General features: G+C 35.5%; 2 protein-coding genes across 2 annotated transcripts; one reads left to right on the top strand and one right to left on the bottom strand.

The window, feature by feature from the left end:
- Positions 1-13898: 13898 nt before the first annotated feature.
- On the bottom strand, positions 13899-17714 carry LOC125829063 (probable enoyl-CoA hydratase 1, peroxisomal). Its single transcript, XM_049508336.1, has 3 exons — positions 17142-17714; positions 15252-15534; positions 13899-14201 (listed from the first exon to the last, which is right to left on the bottom strand). Exons 1-3 carry the CDS (start codon positions 17549-17551, stop codon positions 14097-14099), a joined length of 798 nt encoding a protein of 265 aa, XP_049364293.1. The 5' UTR covers positions 17552-17714; the 3' UTR covers positions 13899-14096.
- Positions 17715-21479: 3765 nt separating this feature from the next.
- Positions 21480-23686, top strand: LOC125829104 (uncharacterized). The gene is made up of 2 exons (XM_049508372.1): positions 21480-21560; positions 21644-23686. The coding sequence occupies exons 1-2, from the start codon at positions 21480-21482 to the stop codon at positions 23684-23686; spliced, it is 2124 nt and encodes a 707-aa protein (XP_049364329.1).
- The last annotated feature ends 323 nt before the right edge of the window (positions 23687-24009 follow it).

Below are 24009 nucleotides of genomic sequence, written 5' to 3'. Positions count from 1 at the left end.
TCCTAGTGCTTTCCCGTGGGGTGCTCCTGTCTTGTTTGTTAAGAAGAAGGAGGGTAGTATGAGGACTGATGATTTTATCTTAAGTCATAAATGAATGGATTGATACCGAAATGGCAAGCTTATGGATAAAGAAAGTCTCATTGAGTATACTTAGTTGAAGGTAATTGAACAGTTTAGTAAGTAAATGTATATAAAATTGGGTTAGCCCTTTGAATTTGATGGGTATACCTAAGTTTGAGGTGTCATGTCGATGAAAAGGTTGACTTCGTAGCGATAGCCAGGGCTAACCGAGTGTAATGGTGGTATGAGTTCGTGATGGATTGTGATAGGATGCAACTATATAATGAGATTGGTGGTTAAGCGAAATTAGTATAGTAATTACGACTTGCGAGTATCCAAGGTCGTGGTTTTCTAATAATTGGTGAGTAACGTGGTTGTATGAAAAGTTTTAAGACAGGGTGGGACACCACTCGAATAGAAGTTGAAAGAGCTAGAGTTATAATAAAGGAAAATATAGTGGGATGTAGTACAACCTTTAGAGAGAGGCTAGAGCAAGAATATTTTATTTGATTGCAAGGGCTAAAGAGATATCTTTAGTGGGATAAATAATTGGGTTCAGAGATGCGTGATTTCATTCATTTTTTTGTGGCTATGGTAATAGTGTGACTGATCCATCAGATTAGTCAAAGACTATTGAAAAAAAACTTGAGAAAGGAGTGTGCAGACATTAGCTTGAGTGTGATGATAAGTGAATGGGTCTGTTTTTGAGTCTAGTAATGAGTATGATTGAAATTTTAGCGAAATATATTGTAAAATCGATGGAGATGCGATCAATAATAAACGGAGATCCATGAATTCATAAAAATCTTCAAGGTACAAGCTAATGTTAATAGAGAAAGGGATTGTGTTATATGGTGGAAATTGCAATTCAGATTTTTCATTGTGAGTCTACATTCGTGGTGATGTATTTTGTCAAGGTATGAATTAACAAGGTGAGAAATAATCAATTGTATCTTGTATTGAGTATTTGAAAGGACTTACACTTGGTTTGAGTCGTAAGTTTACTACTATTGATTGTTAAAGTACCTAAGAAAGGTTTCATTTAAAAGTGTTGGTTTATAATAAGGTAAATGATCGAAGTATTTATGATGATTGTTAGTATTGCGAGTATGATTCACTAGTTATGCTCTCGTGTGTTTTCACTTTTGTGGGTGGATCCCTAGTGGTGGATCAGGGGTACCAAATCTTACGATGTTCTCTTGGTTGAGTGGGAAGATTGGGAAGATTTAGGTATTTCGAATGACATAATTAGTGTTGCCTTGGAGTTATTAAAGTATTTTATTGGTTCTACATGTACCATCTTGCTTATGAGAATTCATAGAAGAGTTACCATGTGTATTTATGGTTGTCCGGCGATCTTAATATTACTCTAGTCATCGAGGTCATGTATCGATTATGTGTGGTTGAATGTGGGGATCATTGGGTTCAATTCTACTGTTCTTAAGAGGTAATCTACAATTACTAAATCTAGCATTTCGATAGTGTTGTTGGAGGGGATGTATGCTAGGATATATCCCTCGATGAATATATGATTTCTAAAGATCAAATTTGTTATAACTTAAGCTCATGGGAATTTATGTTGTGGGATGGAGATATTGTTAAGAATTGTGATTGTTTGGGTATTATGAGTGTGTGTTGGTTGGTTCAGGTCCACCTCTAATTGTAGCAAGTATTGATTTAGAATTTTATCATGGTTATGTGATAAAGGATTCGGCCTGATGTTTATGTCAAGATCCTTGATAACATGTGGCAGAGGTGTACGATCAACTTTGGTGGTTGTTGGGAATCGTTTTGTTGTTAGTGAAGTTTACATACAACAATATTTATGACTCGAGGGTTGAGATGACTTCATTGAGGCATTGCAAGGGAGGATGTGTAGGTATTCAATTGGTTGGTTTGAGGTTGGAGATGTGATACCCTTAGGGGGTAATGAGATTTGGTAAGAAGGACATGCGATACAAGTATCCCCAGTAATTCGACGATTCAGATACTACTCTACCCTTACTTTAATCAGTCTTTCCTAGTGATCATTCGGGGATGAGTGATGGGTAAATTGGTATCTATTTTAATGATCTGATTTCTGTCGTTATGGAAGAGCCAATGGGGAAAGAATTGGGGTCAGAAGACTTTTTCGTAGTAATTGGATTTTCCCAACCTAGTCAAGATTTGGACGAAATCAGAGTCATTAAGGTGTAGGGAAATCTGGTAACAATTGGGTGAATCATTTATGATTTTGATTACATGAGTAGTTAGATAACTCGTTAAGGAATCCGTACGACTTTACGGAATTGAATTTGGGCGAGTAGAGATCCCGAAATCAATTTTAGTGTAAAAGGTATTTACTGAGCGTCGTGGGTTAGAGGTGTGTTGTGAAATGGGAATTTTGGAATTCTCTAAATAACTCCTGTCTCGAGAACGCCGCTTTGGCGCTGGGTTTTTCCGCTTTGGCGGGGCCGTTGTGGCGGGGTGGTGGCCACTGTGGCGGGCCCAACGTGAATTAAAGTCGTTAATAAACCCCTAAACGACCTCAGTATGCACTTTTCGACTTGTAAAGCTAAGGAATGACCCCCAGGCGACTCCTACTCGTTTTTCACCATTCTTAAGGCTAAATGTAAGCTTTTCATTCCCTGAATCCGTTTTTCGATCCGTAGAACGTAATAGAATGGGTGAATATTGATGTGGGAGGCTTTTGTTATAGATTCTATGGTGGAAACAACCCTAATTTGGATAATTGGGATCATGTGTTTGATCTAGGGTTCATAGAATGGACGAGTGGGGAATATCATAAACTCAAAGAAGACCAGGGTCAGCCGACCTAGAAGCGCAAAGGAAAAAGCTAATCAATCAGAATTGAGACAGGGAGGAGAGGCGAAAGAGAGATTTTCGAGCCTGCAAGTAGCAAGCAACAACAGCTTTTCCGCCATTGCGCGCTAGCTTGTAGTTTAGGGGTATAGTAGGGGTGCCCCTTTCTCAAAAAGTATTTCGGGCAATTAGTAGTTGCTTATTGATTCCCGTATTATATTGATTGTTTGTAGACCAAGAACAAGCGGAACGAATCCGGAAAGGGAAGGATCAAGTTTCTTGGGGTATCAAACTTGTTTCGAGGTAGGTGATGATTGTGATTTCATGATTATGTGATATATGTTTGTTCTTGCTTCATTATGATGCATGTATGTATGTGAATGTTGCATTGTTGATCACACTAATTGTATGAGTATGAACGAATAATTGTTTGCCATGAAACACTTCTTAACTGTATGATTATTGAGAATATACTTGTGATTGTGATGTGTTGAATGGATCGGTTGCCACGTTCCGGCATAACTAACTTGGATCGGTTGCCACGTTCCGGTATAACTATGGGATCGATTGCCATGTTCCGGCATAATTATGGGATCGGATACCACGTTTCGATATATTAACTGTTTGGGTGTGGGTTCCATGAGAGGGCCATTGAATTGGGTTCCGTGAGAGGACCATTGAATTGTGTTGTGTATCTACTTGTAATAAGTTCGTTCATATCTAATAATGATTGATATTGGAAGACGGTATGTTGCTCTAAATTGATATAATTGTGTTATATGAGAATCGTGAAGTTGTTCATTGCTTTGTATATGTTGATGATAATGTATATGTTTGATATGTTCATGTGATTATATTGTTGTATTGACTAATGTATGTTACACTTAGTGGGATAGCCGCGTGATCCTACCAGTACACGGTGGTTGTGTACTGATACTGTACTTGCTCTTATTTTTGTTGAGTACAGGGCATCTTCCGGCGGCTATTAACATACCTCATTTAGAAGATCAGTGATCGCCGACTCGAATTTAAGGGTGAGCCAGTTCTTCCGGGTTGCCTTGAGTTCTCTTTTTGTCTAGTCCATCCTATTCGGACTTAGACTAGTTCTATAGATGATTTTCTCGTATAGACTTATGAATCTTGTTAGAATTTTGGTACATTGACTTTCAGGTTCTAGGGGTTGAATTTCCGCATTGTTAGTTTATTAATGTTAGCCTTTGTTAGAGTTTATGGTAACTCTATTTCTTTCCTTAGTATTTTCCTGCTTTCGTGTACTTAAATGCCTTAGTTTTGGTTTAGTTGCTTGGTTTGAGTTGTAGTAGTGGTTCTCCCACCGGAGGGTTTGTGTGGGTGTCAATCACGACGGTCTAGGTCATGACATAAGGGAAAGTGATTGAAGAGAGAGAATGGACCCATTTTATATAAGGAAAAGAGTGTTGTACACGATTATACATTTAAGAAGAACTGGAAAATGTAATTACCGAGATTAAATGGTTGTGAATGGTAATATAAACAAACATTAGTTATGGCACATAATTAAGTAGTATAAGTTTGCTTACCTACGCAATTTTCCTTATTACTTTTGACTGATTTTTTTTCCTTTTATAGCATGAAAAGTTCGGCCCAAAGAACTACATTTGGGCTTAGATGAGTGATGTTCTAGTCCGACCGGTTCGATTTTAAAAGTGTTATTTTAAAAAGGGAAAATTGTATGAAATAACAAACAATTAATTTAAATTAAATGTTATAGCTATAGTTTATTTTAATTGTAATTCATAGCAAACATCCCCTTTTTTGTCATCTGATTCGGTATACAATTAGCCATTTTATACATTTCGGTATAAAATGTATAAAATGTGTTTGTGTTTGTATAAAGCGAGAGAAAAACGTATATACAAATACAGATACATATACATATATTTTCGTCCTATGCACTTATAATTATACAAATACAGATCTTATTATACAAATTACAATGTATAAATGAATTTATTCAAAACTGAACAATTTGTATAAAATTGGATGGTTGTAGCGAATTATACAAATCAAAAGCTCAATAGCAAACATAAAATTTGCTATGGAGCGCAATTATGCAAAGTATAATTATAACTTACAAATATGATTTTTATGTTTGCTATATGTGAAAGTTACTCTTTAAAAAATTAGAAGACATTTAATCCATTTAAAAATAGGCTAATATAACCCAAATTTAATTATACAAAACTTTGCTGAAATATTTTGTTTTTATTTGATATTCATATTATATAACGTCATAATAAAAAAAAATTAAATACTCAAACATTATATAATAAATTAAAATCCATTTGATACCTCTTCAACTACAATATATTATTTTACCCTTTACCTTATATTATTTAATTCTAGTCAAACTTCCTACCCTAGAATAATTAAGAATATTTTAGTAAATTTATAAATTACAATACAGTACGATACAATCAAACTAAACAATTAAAATGTGATTAAACAACAACAAACAATACAATCTAGCCAAATATTGTATCTACCATACAGTACAATACAATACAATACAATACATTATGAAACAATGAGTAACACAATGATCCAAACAGAGTGTAGTACACCGTACTTTATGAGAGCATATATCTATATTTTTGTTTTTATTTCAATTAGTTTCAGTTTTTCATTAACAGACTTTATTCCTAAGTCCTCCTTAAATAATTTGATTTTAAAAATAAAATGAAACATCATAATGTATCAACAGTTTCACAAGGAAGGTAAATATTTTTTTAAAAAATTACAACTAATAATTAAACTATAAAGGGATAAGCTTGTAATAGACAAAACATTTATACTTAAAAATAATTTAATTTCGTCAAAAAAGTATCAAAATGAAGCATATAAATATAATATTTAAAACCTCAAGGGAGGTAAGTTCTATGAATACAAATATGGAAGGATGTTTATGACATTAATTGTGTAATCTAGTCATTATTAAATTAATAAAAAAGAATCTTTGAATATTTCATATATTAATGTATTTGAAAATTTCATAATCAATGATTGATTACTAATAATTAAAGTGTTGCAAAATGAAATATATAATTGACAATAATTATATTTATTTTATTTTATTTAATTCTTCATTTATTTAGCAATTTTCTAAAATAAATTATAAGTCAAAACTAAAATATCATTTTTTTGAATATTCATGTTTTGAGTTGATTCTTTTTATGATTTTTTTAAAAGTAAAGATAAAGTTACTTGCATTAAAAAGTAAATAAGTAAAAATTGTAATAAGTAAAAATAATTTATGCAAGTAGAGAAATACTTGTGACAGATAAATATTAATAAATATGACAATTTTATTTATTTATTTATTTATTTATTTATTTATTTCATAAGTCAAGAACAAAATATCATGTTTGCATACTTATTTTTTGAGTTGAACATTTTTATGATTTTTACAAAATGAAGCTTAAATTTATTATTATTTAAAAAAAGAACTAACAAAATACTAAGGATTGTTATTAGTAAATATAATTTATGAAAACAAAGAAACACATGTAATAGATAAATGTTTGATAAAATGACAATTTTATTTATTTTCTACCTCCAACTGATGAATACTAACGGATATGACAATTTCATCTATTTATTTATTTTCTAAAAAAAGTCATAAATCAAAACTAAAACATCATATTTTGAGTTGATTCTTGTCGTGATTTTTTTAAAAGAATGAAGTTAAAGCTACTTAATTTTAAAAAAGAAAAAAAAGGAAATATAAAAAATGTATTTATGCAAATAAGGTACTTATAGCCGGTGAATATTAACATATATGACAATTTCATTTATTTATTTATTTTCTTAAAATGGCAAACATCCCAAGTAAATATCATGTTGAGTTTATCATTTTTATAATTTTAAAAAAATGAAGTTAAATTTCATTTGTCTATTTGTTTTCTAAACAAAGTTATAAATTAAAAGTAAAATATTATTTTTTGAATATTTAAATTTTGAGTTGATCCTTTTTATGATTTTTTTAAAAAAAATAATGAAGTTAGAGTTACTTAATTTTTTTTTTAAAAAAAATAAAATATTAAGAAGTTATATTTTATATCATGATAATAAACTTATGCTCTTAAATTTGTTCGTTATTATCTCTAATTCTTGGCTAACCTTTTGGTGTTTAAATATAAGTCTTTCTTACATATTATTAGAGTCGTATATTTTTACGAACCATTTTTTTATTCTCTCTTCAGTTCTCGCTCAACTTGCATTTTTTATCGGCATCATGGGATAAATCACCATTCAGCTTCTTATAAATAATGTTAGGATGGATCGGCTCATCCTCAGAATTCAAAATTAAAAGACAGAACAAAGTCATTTTATTTCCGTGACACATCAACTCGACTTGTAAGTTCTCCGATTATTTCTATCACAACCCTAGTAGCCAAGAGTTGATATATCATTCTAACTTAAGATTCTTATGGTTCTTGAGTGCAGGAGAATCATGAATTGAGGGTTTTGTCGACTCTTTGATCTTAGAAAAGAACGGTGATTTTCTTTTCCAGCGATTTCGGTAAGTATCATTGGTACAAATCCATTTTATTAATTGATTTATTGATATTTTTAGCCAGAGTTAAAATATCATTCTAACCTAAGATTCTTGTGGTTCTTGAGTGCAGGAGAAATAAGAACGGAAGGCTTTTGTCGATTCATTGATCTTAAAAATGGACGGTGATTTTCTTTTCTGATGATTTTAGCAAGTATTAGTGGTACATATCCATTTTATTAATTAATTGATTGATATTTTTAGCCAAAATTGAAATCTCATTCTAACTTAAGATTCTTGTGATTCTTCAGTGTAAGAGAATCAGAACGGACGATTTCTGCCCACTCTTTGTTTTTAGAAATGGATAACAATTTCTCATCAGCAGAGAGACTAGTGGCTGAGACAGTAGGGGAAGAGATGAAGGAGGAGAGGGCGGCGATGAATACAAATAATCCGCAAGAAGCAGAGATGGATACAAAGAATCCCCAAGAGACGGAGGTGGATATGAATTTCTCATTCTCAAAGAAGGAAAATAATGACCTAGTAGATTAAAGTGAACATCCTGATTACCATGCAAGGACTCATGCCAACCAGATTCTGGCCTTTTCCTTGCACTAGGATTGTTTTCATACCGTTGGTTCAGAGGGGAACTAATGAAAGAGATGTCTGAGAGAACCTTGGTAGAGAAGATGGGGGAAGAGGCAAAGAGAACCATGGTTGAAATGGTGGGGGAAGAAATGAAAGAGGAGGGGACGCAAATGGCGGAGGTGGATATCAATTTCTCATCGGTGGAAGGCACAATGGGGGAAGAGACAAAGGAGGATGGGGCGGAGGTGGATATTGATTTCTCACCGGCGAAGGGAATGGTGACAGGGAAGGTGGATGAGGAGATGAAGGAGGAGGGGGCGGATGGGGATACAAATAATCCTGAACGCTCTGGTAATCATTCACCCCGTAATTCCAATCTTGCCTGAATTGGGACGACGGTGGTAAATGATGGATCGTCATATACGTACCAAAGTGTTCCTCGTCTTCCACCTCGATCAGATTATTTGAATCCACATACGTAGTCTTGTCCTTTGTCTCCACTCCATCTTCTCCGCCATTGTGTCCTTCGCCGATGGGAAATCGATATCCACCTTTGTCCCCTCCTTCATTGTCTCTTCCCCCACTGTGCCCTCTGCCGATGAGAAATTGGTATCCACCTCCGCCTTCTGCGGATTCTTGGCATCCACTTGTGTCTCCTCCTCCTTCATCTCATGCCCCACCATCTCACCATGGTTTTCTTTGTCTCCTCCCCCACCTTCTCATCCAAGGTTTCCTTCGACACCTCCTTCATTAGTTCCCCCTCTGAACCAACACTATAAAAGCAGTATTAGTGCAAAAAAAAGACCAAAATTTGGCTGGTGTGATTCCTTGCATGGTAATAAGGATGTTCACTTTAAACAACCAAGTCATTATTTTCCTCTATTGCCAGTTTAAAATTTCAATGGTCTTTCGAGTTGAGAATCACGAGGAAGAGATAATTAGAAAATCAAAGGCATTAGCAGCGATAAAGGAAATCACATAATAGGATTTTGGAGAAGACTAAAAAAATAGCTTCTCGTATAAAGAGTCATGGGTCAATTAGCACATCACATATGTCTGGCAAAAGAATTGTCCCTTTGCTAAGTCGTTACATGTTGAAGAAGTCGTCATCATTTCTTTGCGGAGGATGAAGAAGTGGTGACATGAAAGAAAACCAGTTTAATTCTATATTTATTTCTAGCCAAGTGATTGTTTGATCATTATATGTTACAATTTTTTTTATGTTGGATTAGTTATCTATTATCTGCTTTGCTAGAGATTTTAATTTTCAAGCAAACTAGTTAGTCGAAATTAATATTTTGTTTAGAATGCTTCTACAATATTACAGGTCACTATATGCTTTGTTATTTTGTTTTATAATGATTCTGATCATTTAATCCATAACATTGACCAAGCATTATGAGTTTTTTTTTCCCTAAACATATATAATACACTGATTAATTAATATAATGATGATCTGATTAATTTATTCCCTTTCCTCATTATATATATATATATATTCATTCTATGTAATTAAAAATAGTCATGTCATGGAGTTTTAAATGTTATAGGGAAACTTTAGAATATTTTCATGAACTTTTAGTCGTAAAATTCAAACTCCATAATATTAACTATTTCTTAAATATACAAAGCTAAAAAGTGACTAGATATCCCAATCTAGAATTTCTTAAATATAGTAAAGCTAAAAAGTGATTAGATGTCTCAACCTGGAATCAGGGGCAGAGGCATCATATACTTAAGGGGTTCATCCGAACCCCCTTCGACGGAAAAAATTACTATTTATACATGGTTAAAATTATTTTTTAGATATGTATAATAGATTTCGAACACCCTTCCACTAGTTCGTGTGTTTACTTCTCAAATTTTAAACCCCCTTATTAAAAATTCTGATTCCACCACTTTGCTACACTATAAAATTTGACACAACATCATTAAGAGCATCAAAAGCGAAACCCTCCTCACTAAAGAGATTCATAATATCTTTCATAGGATGACAAGTATAAGATTCAGATGGGTGCAAGTGTAAAGATCCAAGATTGGTTCAATTCTCATATCAAATAGTAGATGTACCATGTTTAGATTTTTCATCACAAATGTTGGTCAATACTATCCTTATTTAGTAGCATGTGTTTTCAGGCTTGAGAATCATTTTTATAGTACCAGAGATATAATCTATTTCTTACAATATTTATTTTAAAGAATTGAACCACAAGTTATTTTGTGTACTATACCTCCACCATAGTTTAGCACATGAGGCTTGTGAAACATAAACCATGAATCTAAAATCAAGATTCTCTTTCTCCTATGGAAGACAATTTTTTTTTTATCCATTTTGACTAGTATTTACTCTTTCCCACTCCTTAATTTTTTTTAAAAAAAATTACTCTTACCCAATTTCTTGTTGCTCTAGAAAAACTTTACAAAAGTCCTGTATAATTCCTCAACAACACATATAGCTAGGGAGAGTAATAGCAGACAATACATAAATACGCATGCTTTGAAGAACACTAATAAAGAGAACTTATTTACCATTATAAGATATCATTTTTCCTTATTCAAGCTTGAAGCTTTTGTTTAACTTTGCCAACCAACTCAGCGTAATGTTCTTTTCTTTTTCTAATATGAGTAATAGAATAGGTAAGGGGGACTCCTAGCATAGATTACCATTCTAACTTGTCTTTGCTGGTAGATAGATGCGCTTAATTAGTTACCTGAATTAAAGAGGACTCTTGAATAAGTTGACTTCGCCCTAAATATTTCATAGGGAGAGAACCCCTAACAATTCATGTACATTATTCCACCTGAGAAGAAATTAATGACGCAGCATTTTGATGTAAATAATAAAAGTCTTATCTTTATTCAGTTTCTGACCTGATTGCTTTTCATACTCTAGTAAAATAGTCATAATTTTTCTTAAGGAGTAACTATGAGTATAAGCGAAGATAAGTGTATCATCTGCAAATGCTAAATGATTAAGATTAATACTCAACTTAAGCATGTCAAAATATGATGATGTTGGTTAACCCCCAGTCCTTTAGTAAGGATGTCAGCAAGTTGCATTGTGGTGCAAAGGTACTGGGACTAATGAAGTTGGATTTCAATTTTTTCGAATGAAGTGGCAATCAATGTCTATGTGCTTTGTGCGTTCATGAAAGACTGGATTTACAACTATTTGTATAGCTGATTTGTTGTCTGTAAGCACCTTGATTGGATCAGTAACTAGAAAATTCAGTTCAGCAAGTAGCCCTGCCAACCATACCAATTCAGCTACAAGAGCTGCTAGGCTTCTATACTCTGCTTCAGCAGAGCTTCTACTAATTAACAATTTGCTGTTTTTGGGCTTCTAGGAGATCAAGAATCACCAAGCTTTACTATATATTCTGTTACTGATCTTCGTGTGTTGGGACATGAGGCCCAAGTCACAATATCCTGTGAGCTTAGTGAGATCGATTCCCTTTTAAGCAAAATTCCAAGGCCTGGGGATTTTTTTAACATATCTCACAATCCTCACGACAACCTCCCAATGTGAGGTTTTGGGATGTTGCAGAAATTGACTTAATACATGCACACTAAAGGAAATATTAGGTCTGGTAATTGTCAATTGTCAAATACAGTAGCTTCCCAATCAGCCTTTGATATGTTGTGATATCTTCTAACTATGAATTAGCAATATTACCAATGTGTTGATCATACTCCACACTAGTTAGCTTTTGATTGAATTCTAAAGGAGTACTTGCAACCTTTGCTCCACTTAATCAAGCTTCTGAAATGAGTTGCAAGGCATATTTCCTTTTGTTCAGTAATATCCCTTCCTTTGACTTCAACACCTCTATCCCCAAGAAGTATTCGAGATTTCCCAAGTCTTTCATCTTGAAGTTCTTATGCAGTACTTTTGCCTCTTGAATCATTTGAGAGTTATTTCCAGCGATCATCAGTATACACTAAAATCACAACTATGCCATCTCTTTCCTTTTTAATGAACAAGGAGTGGTCATGGACACTTTGAGAGTAACCTGCTGATAGTAGTGCTTCAGTAAGCTTGATGTTCCAATGTCTTGATGCCTGCTTGAGACCATAGAGTGACTTCCTCAGCTTACATACTTTATTTTCTCCCTTCCTCTGGAAGCCAAGAGGAAGGTCCATGTAGATGTCTTCAACTAAATCACCTTGTAAGAAGGCATTGTTGACATCCATTTGGGAAAGGTCCTAGCCATGTGAAGCTGCTAGACTGAGGAATGGTTCTGATGGTAACCATTTTTGCAACTGGAGAGAAAGTGTCATGATAATTAAGGTCTTCCTTCTGAGTGTATCCTTTTGCAACTAGTCTAACCTTGTACCTTTCCACCTCACCATTGGACTTGTATTTGATCTTGTACACCCATTTTGAACCAATTGCCTTCTCACCTGGTGGTATGTCAACAATGGCCCAAGTATCATTGTCTTCTAAGGCTAGTATTTCTTGCTGCATGGCATCCATCCACAACTTGTCTTGAGATGCTTCCTGAAAAGATTGAGGTTCTATAGTTGCTGAAAAAGCATGTAAGTAGGACTTATATCCTGGGGATACATTGTCATAACAAACATGGTTAGTATTGGAATGGGGATTAAATTTCTTGGGCACAACAAAGTCTTTGAGCCACACAAGTGGTTTGCAGGATTTGTGTGTCTTCCTTGGACCAACATTCACTAAAGGCATCTCCTGTATGACATGTGCAGGAGAGTCAACAGAAGGACACAGGTCTGATGTTTGCAAGTCATCATTCAGACATGGAACTTGAGTGGAAGCATCATCTATATGATCTGTGAAGGGTAAAAACAAGGGACAGGGACCCTCATTGTGAGATTTCAAGTCCTTAAAAGGAAATACCCCCTCTTTGAATACAACATCCCTACTGATAAACACACTCTGCCAAAATTTTGATTCAATAAATATATATACAAGTATTGACACCTCTTAGAACAAGTTGAATATTTAGTCTAGTGGTTAAGGGGTTGCGAAAATTCCATGAGGTTGCGAGTTCAAGCCCAACTAGCCTTGTAATTATTTTTTTATTACAAACACCAACACTGGATTCTGCAACTTCTTTAACGGTGACCTACATTCTGAGATAATAGAATCATAAGGTGGTTTGACATGGTCTAAGATGTCAGATGAGTCTGTTTCAATCTCAAGGGGGCCTACTTTAAGAGAGTTTGCTAAAATTAGGCCAGTGTGGATTATGATTATGAGCCGTACTCTTTTTTGAGAAACTTGTAACCCAATTGCCCGTATGATTCCGGATAACTCCACCTATACCAACAGTCTTACCCACCTGGTAAAAAGCTCCATCGACATTAAGTTAAAATATGCCAGAAGGTGGGTGGACCCAATTGATAAGAATGGTTCTATTGCTATAACTATCCTGGTTATCAGTACATAATTTAAACTCAAGAGTGCGGTTTCTGATTACCTGGATGAGAACAAGATCAGATTTGTTTCTAAAGATGTTGTTGTTACGATTTAGCCAAATATGGCAGAGGGCAAAAGCAAAGAAAACCTCCCAGGAATAATGGTTGCTGTGCCGAGGGATGTTATGATTTTAAAGGGTATAGATCCAGTTATTGTTAGTAGTTATTGGGAGGGTAGAGAAATTTAGGCCAATATTAAGCCAACATTTTTGGCAATGCAGCAACGTAGGAAAATATGTTCTATGTATTCATTATCAGTCTTACAGATAGGGCAATGAGGATTAGGAGAAATGTCAATATGATGAAGACAATTCTTTGTGGGTAGCTTATCGTAAGAGCAAAGCGAAAGGAAGAATTTGATCTTGTTGAGAGTATTAATTTCCCAAACCCAGGATGAGGAGAAAGCGTTAGAAGGAGAAAGCCAAAGATATTATAGCATGTAAAGTAAAAAATGAAGACAGGAATGTAACATAGTAGACTATGATTGTCACTTGCTAACATCATCACCACTCAACTGAAGTTACAATAACATTTTTAACTGTGTGTTCTATTAAACCATTGCAGTGTAAAATCAGACTAATCGGAGCAACATTTCACTTTTTGATAAAACCTGTGTGAGACTAGTTTATTTCAAAAGCAGAAAAAAAAATTACACATGATAAATCTATAATTTTGATGAAGGTTTGCTTGTATTCCGTCCTGCAATGAACTCTTGCATTTTCTTAAAGTAATCCTTGCCCATTCCATCGTAATATTCGTGAGCCCTCTCCTGGAAATGACAATAACGCACCCACATGAGTGGAATAGACCACATACATTGCAAATAACCCATGTGCTGCCACAACTTCAAATTGCATGTAATGCGACAACAAGGTGGTTGCACGATTTGTACTAGTTCATTCATTAGTTTCTAAATATTTGACACCACAGGCAGTAGCTGGACAGGTTAACAATGAAGAACAAATGACTTCATAAAGAACCTCAACGCATCTAAAAGAAGAACTATTAAAAGATTTAAGTGGATCACTTAAGTTGGAGATTACTCGGATATTCAACATTAGGCAAGTTACTGCATTTAAGAATACGGGCAAGGGAATGGCCATGCCAGAGACTTGTACTCTCTCCATTTAATTTTTATGGAACTTAAGACTGCACAGAGTTGTAGAAAAAAGACTTTAGGAACTTGGATCTTAAACACCCCATGACCTTTTTGTGGCTATAAATCAGGTCACTGAGAAGAAAATGAGAAATTTATAAGTTAATTATTTTTCCAATATATAAAGATTCTTTTGGGCATAATAAAAAAGAAAGTGTTACATAACTGGAACGGATGTACTATTATTTTGTCAATCTTGATGTTAGACTATGATCAGAATCTTAATGCATGATTTAGGATTAGCTTTTGAAAGGTCGAAGCACCTCAATTAATTTCTCCATTTTCCCATCTCAATCTCTTCTTTTTCACGCATCTTTTAAAGGATGCAAGGTACCTGAATTGTTTTGCTCCTATCTCAATCTCCGCTATCTTGATTCTTCAGGTTCATAACTGGTCTTTCGTAAGGTCTTTTTTTTCTTTTGGTGAGAGGATTGGAGGCTGGCTGGGGCTATTGGTAATAGGAAGAGAGTGATAAGGGCTTTCATAGAAAGTATTAGCCTTTCTTTCTAATTGCTATTTGCATCTAAAACACAAGCAATGCATGCATGGGATCTCTTTCAATATAGTCGTTAGATTATAGATACTAGAAATAGATCATAAGCAAAAAAGTTGAACAAGATGCACAATTAGCTGGTAAAGCATAACAAGAACAGATGTCGTTACCTTCTCAAGAGCAAGGGCTCGGGTCAAGTCATGTTTGAACCCATCATTGATAACTGCCTTGTACCTCAAAACCAAGTCTTGGTTGTTCTTGATGATGGCTTCTGCAATTTGCCTAGCTTTGTTCAAAAGTTCACTTCTGTCAACAACATAATTTACCAAGCCCCATCTCTCAGCTTGTTCAGCGTTGATAGGTGTTGCAGTTAAGGACACTTCACGAGCTCGGTTGGGTCCAATAATGCGAGATAGTTTCTGTGATAGACCCCAAGAAGGAAATATCCCAAACCTGCAACACAAAAGCGAAGACACTCTCATCAGAAATCATCTGGAAACACAGGATGTTTGACATTAATACCACATAACTTGTATTTCTGTTTTGTGTTCTAAGTTCGGTTGAATTAGCTCAAGACTCAAGTAGGACAGGAATACCGTGATGGATTATAACTACAGGTAAATCAGGTTTTTAAGGAGTTGATGGCCCTAATCAACTTGATACCATAAAGGATGAAGGGAACTCTCTGGACTCAATAGAATTTTCAGCTTAGTAAGTTCTACAGAGGACTTTGTCTAATTTTTATAGCTGCTTTCATGGCATGACTAATGATTGGTCAAATCCACAGATTTCATTTTACATCTTGCAACCAATAAGCTTAAAATTTAATACAATTTTACAAGGAAAATAAAATCAAATCTGAAGCTGAGGGCCAATCCATACCTTACAAATCAAGTTCAATAAGGCTAAATATCAAAACAGAGTACTACTTAAGATACAACAGTCAGTGAAATTTTGCAGGAAGACAAACACCTATCTGGAGTAACCTGTGCTCTTACCAAATAAAGCTATTAATGAAAAGCACAAAAACTCCATTTCAAACTGAGCTCAAAGAACTCACATGTTTAGAAGATGAAAGTTGCGAGATGAGGATGTTGAGGTGATGTGTGGGCATACTAGGAGTGATAAAGATTAGGAAAGAAGATTCTCGGACAAGGTAGGAGTCGTCTCCGTGGTGAACAAGATGAGGGGAGCAGGGTTGAGATAGTTTTGGCATGTTAAGATGGGAAATATGGATGCCCCAGTGAGGAGGTGTTAGAGGTTGGCATAGGCAGGCATCAGGAGTGGTAGATACAGATGGGGAGGTAATTAGACATGTTAGTTCGTAGTTGAGCATTCTGTCGCTTTCTTGCATGATAGGCTTGGTGGTCGCACTTGACCTCCTTTCTTAACAGTGGTAATAGCACTATTCTTGTAGATTCTTCATTCCTCCCTATGTCATGTACTGCTCTTTATTTCACATGATTTCCTTATTGTTTTCATTTCTGTATTCCTTTTTTCAAACTGCTTGGATATGCTTTGTTTTAAGCCGTGGCGCTACCAGAAACAATCTCTATATCTCTACGAGGATGTTGCATCTTTTTTTTTTTGGATAGGAGAGCTGGACTAGTTTTATTGACACATAAGAATTGAGATGCACAGTAGGGAGATATTCATTGAGCCTACTCGCCTTGAAAAGTTTACTAGCTAAGAGTCAAGCTAAAATCAATATCAATACCTCCAATATACCATGACTAGGTAATAGAGCTCAAATCTTAAAAATCAAAACCATCTAGCTTCAACCGTACGATTATCCAAATAAATCTTAAAAGAATTGTTATATTTTTTCTTCAATCAACCCTAACATCACAACATACACATAACCACACATCTTTAGAAAGCTCAAATCCTAGGAATCAACACCATCCAGTTTCAACAGTACAACTATCCAAGAACCTCGAAAATTTGATCATATGTTTTCTTCATCAATAAAGTGGAAGCATAAATAGAAATACCCAAATACATAATTACTGTAGATATCGTGAGAGCAAAAGATGAATTCGGATGAAATAAAGACAAACCTAGCATGAGTATCCAAAAATTTAGCATCTTTGGAGGCAACCAAGATATCACAAGCGAGAGAAATCTCAAAACCGCCAGTAACAGCAAATCCAGCAACAGCCCCAATAATTGGCTTCCTACATCGCTCCATTTGGAACACCGGATCAATCTCCATATCCCTGAAGTCACCCTTAAACACGTCCTCCGCCGCCGTCAGGTCAATACCGGAGCAGAACGATCGACCCGATCCGGTGAGTATAATGACCCGAACCGAATCATCTGCGTCCAGAGACTTGAAAATTCGAGCAAGATCGGTCATCATTGACTTGGTGAGAGAATTCAGGGAGTTTGGTCGGTTGATTGTGATACACGCAACCCCGCCGGGTTCGTGAGTAACCAGTATAAGGTTTTCCGGTGATGATTTCTCCATGTTATTGATTCTACTCGATCTCAAATCAAATGTATCAGGTATGTAATGGCTGTTTAATGGAAATGATGGGTATATGTTAAGAAATTGCCATGGGAGTGTGTGCCATATCCATCATGCAGTCGTGTCTAAATTAACTATCAACGGCGTAATGACAAAAATGATCAAAAGAAGGTAGGAAGTTAGGAACGAGTAGAAAGTCTCCTTTGAATTGACTTTAAAAAAATTTACTTACGTATTTAGATAAAAGTATTGCAATTAAAAAAAAATTGTTAATGTGTTTAACAAATAAGTGTCGTTAAACTTTTTTAAAATTAAAATATCTGAAATACATTATAAAAAGTTGATTAATTTAAAGTTATTATTTTAAAAAAAAATTAAAACAAAATTAATTTATATTTTAATTCAATTACAATAACATATTATTTAGGTTAATTTTATATGCACAATTTATTTTAAATTTTAAAAATATATAGTTTGAATAGATCACATGAAAGATTTAAGATTTATTTTTAGTTACATCCATAAGTAATAATATTTGCCTATCCTTCACATATTTCTTTACCATCACAAATTATTTATTAGAGAAATAAGGATAATATATATCAGAATGATAGAGAACCTTTTACTAATACAAAAGTGGAAATACTCAAGTAGTACATACATCAAGCATTACAAATTTCATTAACAATCATATCACGAAGACTCATTCAATGCGTATCACTTTGTTCTTTCATATTTTTTCTATATTATTAGTGTTTGAACTTGTGCCAAATTCGAAGTCCATCGATTAAATATATCTCTCATCCTCAGCCTTTTGAAATGTATCATCCATATTGCTATTTAAAAATATAATTGTGAATGGCCATAATAGCAAGTGTAATGTTCCTTTGATGTCAATGTTATAGTAAAACATATCTCGCAATACAGACTACCTTAATTTTCAAACACCAAATGTGCGCTCTTCTATATTTCTACATGAAGAATGCATATAGTTAATTTTTTCAATGCGTCCTCTCGACTCGTGCAATTGTCTTGTTGCACCACAACAAAAGTCAGGAAGATGAAATCTCACATTATCTCCTTTGTATGAAGCCATATATCCTTCATGTGTGCAAATCCTGCATCCACTAAATAATATGTGTTTTCTAAAGAATGTGGAAAGTTGAGTTCACTCCTATGAAGGGTCTCACCAAATATATGACTATCATGAGCTGCTCCTTTCCACCCAACTCATGCAAATGTAAAACACATATTAAAATTCACAACTATGAAAATATTTTGAGTCAGATTAACCTTTGCGTCCAATATAAGGTATTTGTTGACCTTGTGTCAATCTTGTTTTAATATGTGTGCCATCAAGTGCTCCAATACAATCCAAAAAATGCAGGCATGTAAGTAATACTAGAAAAAATTCTAATAAATAAAAATGTAGGCATAGATCGAATCATGATACAGAAGGTTCGGTGGTTGTATAATTTCCAAGCGGAAATGTCACGACCTAGACCGTCGTGATTGACACCCACACTAACCCTTCGGTGGGAGAACCATTAATACAACTCAGTTAACTCAAGAACTAAACATTTAAAGATACAGAAGTAGATTTAAATGCGGAAATAAAGTGGAGTCCCCATAAACTCCGAAAGTCTAACAACTCGTTACTAAAAACATTGCGAAAAACATTGGGTGACTAATATACTGTGAGTTTACGGTATTTTTGATGCATTTCACTTAGAGTTTGTGTGAGTCTTTGGCTGTTTTGTTATTAGATATAATGGGTTTTATGTAATATTTGCAGGAATTTGGTTCGAAAGGGGTTGAGAGAGAAAAGAACTGAAGTGGCAGCAATAGCAGTCAACAAAGCTAAACCACGGACCGTAGGTCCATTGACGGGTCGTAGGTGCTGAGGCGTGGATGTGAGTTCAAGAAAGTCTGACCAAGTGTGGAACCACAGAGGCAAACGACGCCCCGTAGAGTGAATGACAGACTGTCCTACACGACAGTCGTTTCTGATCAGAGAGTTGACTTCCAGTACTTGAACCACGGAGGGACAGGACGGACCGTAGTCATATCCACAGACCGTAGGTGGGACCATCGTTTGAAGGTCCTAAAATAGTTTCTAAGTGCTGAACCACGGAGGTGAACCACGGATCGTAGGCTGATCCACGGTCTGTAGGTCGTGTCGTCGATCAAAATCGCGTCTAATCCAGTTTTCCTGCTTTGTTTAGGATTTAGTTTCTATAAATACTAGTTGTTATTTCGGTTTTTGGGAGTTAGAAAATATTGGAGACTTTTATTTTTGGGTTTTTGGAATTACTTTGCAAACACTTTGGTACTTTAATTCCGGAAGCTAATTTATGCAATTTGCACTTTGAATTTCAATTCAGGATTTCGGTTTTCATCTATTCTAATTGTAAGTTCATGATTTCTTTTAGTAACCCAAACATGAATGTGAATTCTCAAGCATGACTACCTAAATCCACAACTAGGGTTGTGGGAACTATGAGCAATTAACAACGTATGACTAATAAATAAGTAATTCTTGAATAGTGTTTATGCATGTATTGTTAATCTTTTCGTTTAAAGTTTTTCTAGCGGTGCAACGTTAGAACTCGCCTCATTCCTACTTGCCTTACTTAGGGGGTAATGAATGAGAAAAAGGATTAAACAACGGAGATTTAGTTAAGGATTTGCTACTATCTAATAGTCTGACTTTAACTAGTTGACGTGAGGGTGAATATCCAAATCAATTGACATGAGGACTAATCTGAGGTAAAGGTAAGGGTTACTAAAGCACACACCCGTAGACTTACCAAGTTGCGAGTGAAAGTTACTACTTGGATTACCAATCACTTAGGGATACCTAACTTATCAGCCTTACATGTCAAACACTAGGATGAAATTACTATTATTAGGAATACTGCGTTAAGAGCTTGTGGGGAACACATATACCCTAGTTTTCATCTTATATTGATATCTCAACTCTGAATCTTGTTTACTTGTTGCGTATTAATTTAAATCAATAAATTGTTATTTTTATTTACAAAACCCCCCCTTTGTTTACTTTCCTTGGAAATAGTTTGACTAAAAAGAGATAATTGTGAGTTAAGTTTAAGTCTAAACCATATTCCTCGTGGGATCGACCTGAACCTACAAGTTGGGTTCTTTATTTGGCAAGGACTGCTTAAATTTCTTTTGGAAAATGTAATTTAAGTGTATCAAATTTTGGCATCGCTGCCGGGGAATACAACTTTTAGATTAAATTAACTATATTATTGAACTTTAATCAAGTATTTCCTGATTTTACGTTTTTTGTTTTATTTTTGTTTTCTACAGGTCTCAACTCTAGTGGATGCCAAGTACACAGAGTCAAGGAAATCCCTGATGTCGTACGATTCGAAATTAAGGAGAACTTTGAGAAGAATGGTTGGAAGAGGCATAAATCTTGGGGGTACAAAATGATCCTATCAAAGAGGGTCAAGAAGAGGGAGCTGGGTTTCAACCTCCTGGAGTTGTTAATGTGCCCGCTTAGGTTCAAGGTGGTCATCTAATCGAAAATGCAGAAAGGGTGCAGAATCCTCCAACACCGAGGGTTCGTGATAACTACAAGGTTGACTATGACGAGGCTGGATCAAATGGGCCTATTGTTCTCCCTCCACTACCTGCGGGACATATATTTATGGTGACCAACAGTCTTATGAAAATGCTTACAGCAAGAGGGTTGTTCGCTGGATTAGTGTCGGAAGATCCATACACTCACATGGCTAAATTGACAAGTGTCTGTAAGAGTATTGTGGGATGACTAAACTTGGATATGAACATTACAGGTTTGAGCGTATTCCCACTTTCATTGACTGGTGATGATGTTGTGTGGTTTTCTGAGCTGCCATACAATTAAATATATACATGGAACCAACTACACAAAGTGTTCATGGCGAAGTACTTTCCGATGTCCAAGAAGTTGAATTACAACGATAAACTGAATAATTTCACAGCACTACCTGGACAGTCGGTAAGCAGTTCATGTGATAGGTTCACTGGATTCATGATGAGTGTTCTGAATCCCACATAGATGATGAGTCACTGAAGGAGTAGTTCTACAGAGGACATAATGACAATGGAAAGGCTGTATTAGATACTATTGATGAAGGATCTTATGGTGAGTGCACTTTTGAGGAGATTGCTGAAAAACTTGAGAGGATCTCCCAGAACAATAAAGAATGGAGCACTAGGAAGGCAAATACTGGTAGAAGAACTTTTTCTGTCCAAGCTGCACCAAGTCAATCAAATGATGATATTCGTGAAGAGATGGCTCAAATGAGGATAGAAATTGGCTTGGTATTAAAGCATGTGAGTGGAAGTGCAGAAAAAGTGAATGCAATAAATTATCTAACTAGAACTCCACCACCGCCAGTTGAAGAGTATTACTATGAGGAGGATGCAAATTTGAAGAATGATGAGACAGGGGGTTTTCGAACCAACGCCCAGGGTTCTAACTCGGATAATTGGTTCCAAGGTCAAGGAAACCAAGGTCGGAACTATGGCGACTACAACCGCGAGGGAAACTATGTACGGGATGGGAACTACAATTGTGATAAAAATTATAACCGAAACAACTATGGCAACAAGAATGATAAGGTTGGGCCTTATGTTCCATCTGGTAATAGAGAGGTTGGTAGAAGTATGACTCGCATTGAAGATATGATGCAAAAAATGATGAAGAGATTTGATTCGACAGATGAAAATGTGAAAGAGATTCGTAATGATTTATTTGGAATTGGTCAGAAAGTTGATGCCCATGCAGTGTCAATCAAGCAACTTGAGCAGCAGTTTAGTCAGTTCTCTACTACTGTGAACCCGCGCCAGCTAGGCACACTTCCTAGCAATACCATCCAAAATTCGAAAAATGATGGGCATTGTATGACAGTCACTACACGTGGAGGAAAGCAAACTATAGATCCCCCCATGCCGTCTGAGGTCGAAAGAATGATAGAAAATGGTGCGGATGAGATTAAGGTTTCTGAAAATCTGAAAAATGATGCAGAAAAAGAAGCTGAGGTGACCCAAAAAGTTGTTCCCATTCCTAGACCTTCACATCCCTTCCGGCAAAGGTTGGTGAAAAAGACTGAAGAGGGAAAATATCATAGGTTCATCGCTATGTTGAATCAACTATCCATAAATGTTCCTTTGATTGAAGCTTTAGAGCATATGCATGGGTATGCGAAATTCATGAAAGACTTGGTGACCAAAAAGAGGGATGTCAGTTTTGAGAATGAAGAGAAGTTGCAACATTGTAGTGATATTGTTACTAGGTCACTTGTGCAGAAGAAAAAAGATCGTGGAGCTTTCACTATTCCTTGTACCATTGGGATATTACACTTTGCGAAAACTTTGTGTGACTTGGGTGCTAACATTAATTTGATGCCATTGTTGATTTATAAGAAGTTGGGTTTAGGAGCTCCAAAGTCGACTGTAATGCATTTATTTATGGCTGATAGAACTGTGAATAGGCCCATTGGAGTGCTCCAAGATGTCCTTGTGAAAGTGGAGTCATTCATCTTTTCGACGGACTTTGTGATATTAGATTGTGAGGTTGATTTTAAGGTTCCCATCATCTTAAGTAGACCATTTCTTGCTACTGGGCGTGCGTTGGAAGATATGGAAAGAGGGCAGATGAAGTTTCGATTAAACAATGATGAGGTAACTTTTAACATCTATAGGTTTATGAAGCATGAAAGTGATCTTAAGTTGGTATCAGTGGTGAATCATATTGTGGAGCAAGAATCTGAAGTGTCCATTAAAGAGAGGTTAGGTGTTGATGCACCAGCAGCGGTGACGATAAATTTTGATAGTGATGGTATTGATGACTATGATGAGCTAGTTGCTGCACTTGATAGGTTCGAGTTTCATTTCAAGCCAAAACGGTTGGAATTAGACACGAAGAATCGAGACACCCTACCTGTAAAACTATCTGTTGATGAGTCTCCAAAATTGGAACTTAAGGTTTTTCCATCCCACTTGCGGTACGTATTCTTAGGACAAAATATCATTTTGCCCGTAATCATTGCTGCTGACTTGAGTGAAAGGCAAATAAAGACCTTGGTATCGGTGTTGAAGCGGTTTAAGAGGGATATATGATGAACTATTGCGGACATTATTGAGATTCCTCTGGGCATTTGTTCTCACAAAATTCAACTCATGCCAGACAACAAGCCAAGTATTAAGGATCAAAAGAGACTGAATCCCCCTATGCAAGAGGTTGTGAAAAAGGAGATCATTATGTGGTTAGATACTGGAGTTATATATCCTATTGCTGATAATAGTTGGGTTTGCCCAGTTCAGTGTGTGCCAAAGAAAAGAGGAATCAATGTGGTTCCCAATGCTAAAAATGAGCTTGTTCCAATGAGGTTGGTGACTGGTTGGAAAGTGTGTATGGACTACCACAAGTTAAATGCATTGAC

The sequence above is a fragment of the Solanum verrucosum genome, unplaced genomic scaffold (genome assembly GCF_900185275.1).
Source record: "Solanum verrucosum unplaced genomic scaffold, falcon-dt-bn FXZP01000007.1, whole genome shotgun sequence".
In the NCBI taxonomy this organism is placed as follows: Eukaryota; Viridiplantae; Streptophyta; class Magnoliopsida; order Solanales; family Solanaceae; genus Solanum; species Solanum verrucosum.
Note: the sequence above shows the minus strand (reverse complement) of the source record. Positions and strands in the feature narration are given on the sequence as shown.

Bases quoted from the DNA above. Each gene is read 5' to 3' on its own strand.
- LOC125829063 (XM_049508336.1), bottom strand. From the start codon at position 17,551: ATGGAGAAATCATCACCGGAAAACCTTATACTGGTTACTCACGAACCC. The intron at 15,535-17,141 runs GTTTGTCTTTAT...TTTGTGTTGCAG, and splicing joins TTTTTGGATACTCATGCTAG to GTTTGGGATATTTCCTTCTT. The intron at 14,202-15,251 runs GTAACGACATCT...TGTCATTTCCAG, and splicing joins GAGCCCTTGCTCTTGAGAAG to GAGAGGGCTCACGAATATTA.
- LOC125829104 (XM_049508372.1), top strand. From the start codon at position 21,480: ATGGCGAAGTACTTTCCGATGTCCAAGAAGTTGAATTACAACGATAAA. The intron at 21,561-21,643 runs GTAAGCAGTTCA...CTGAAGGAGTAG, and splicing joins CAGCACTACCTGGACAGTCG to TTCTACAGAGGACATAATGA.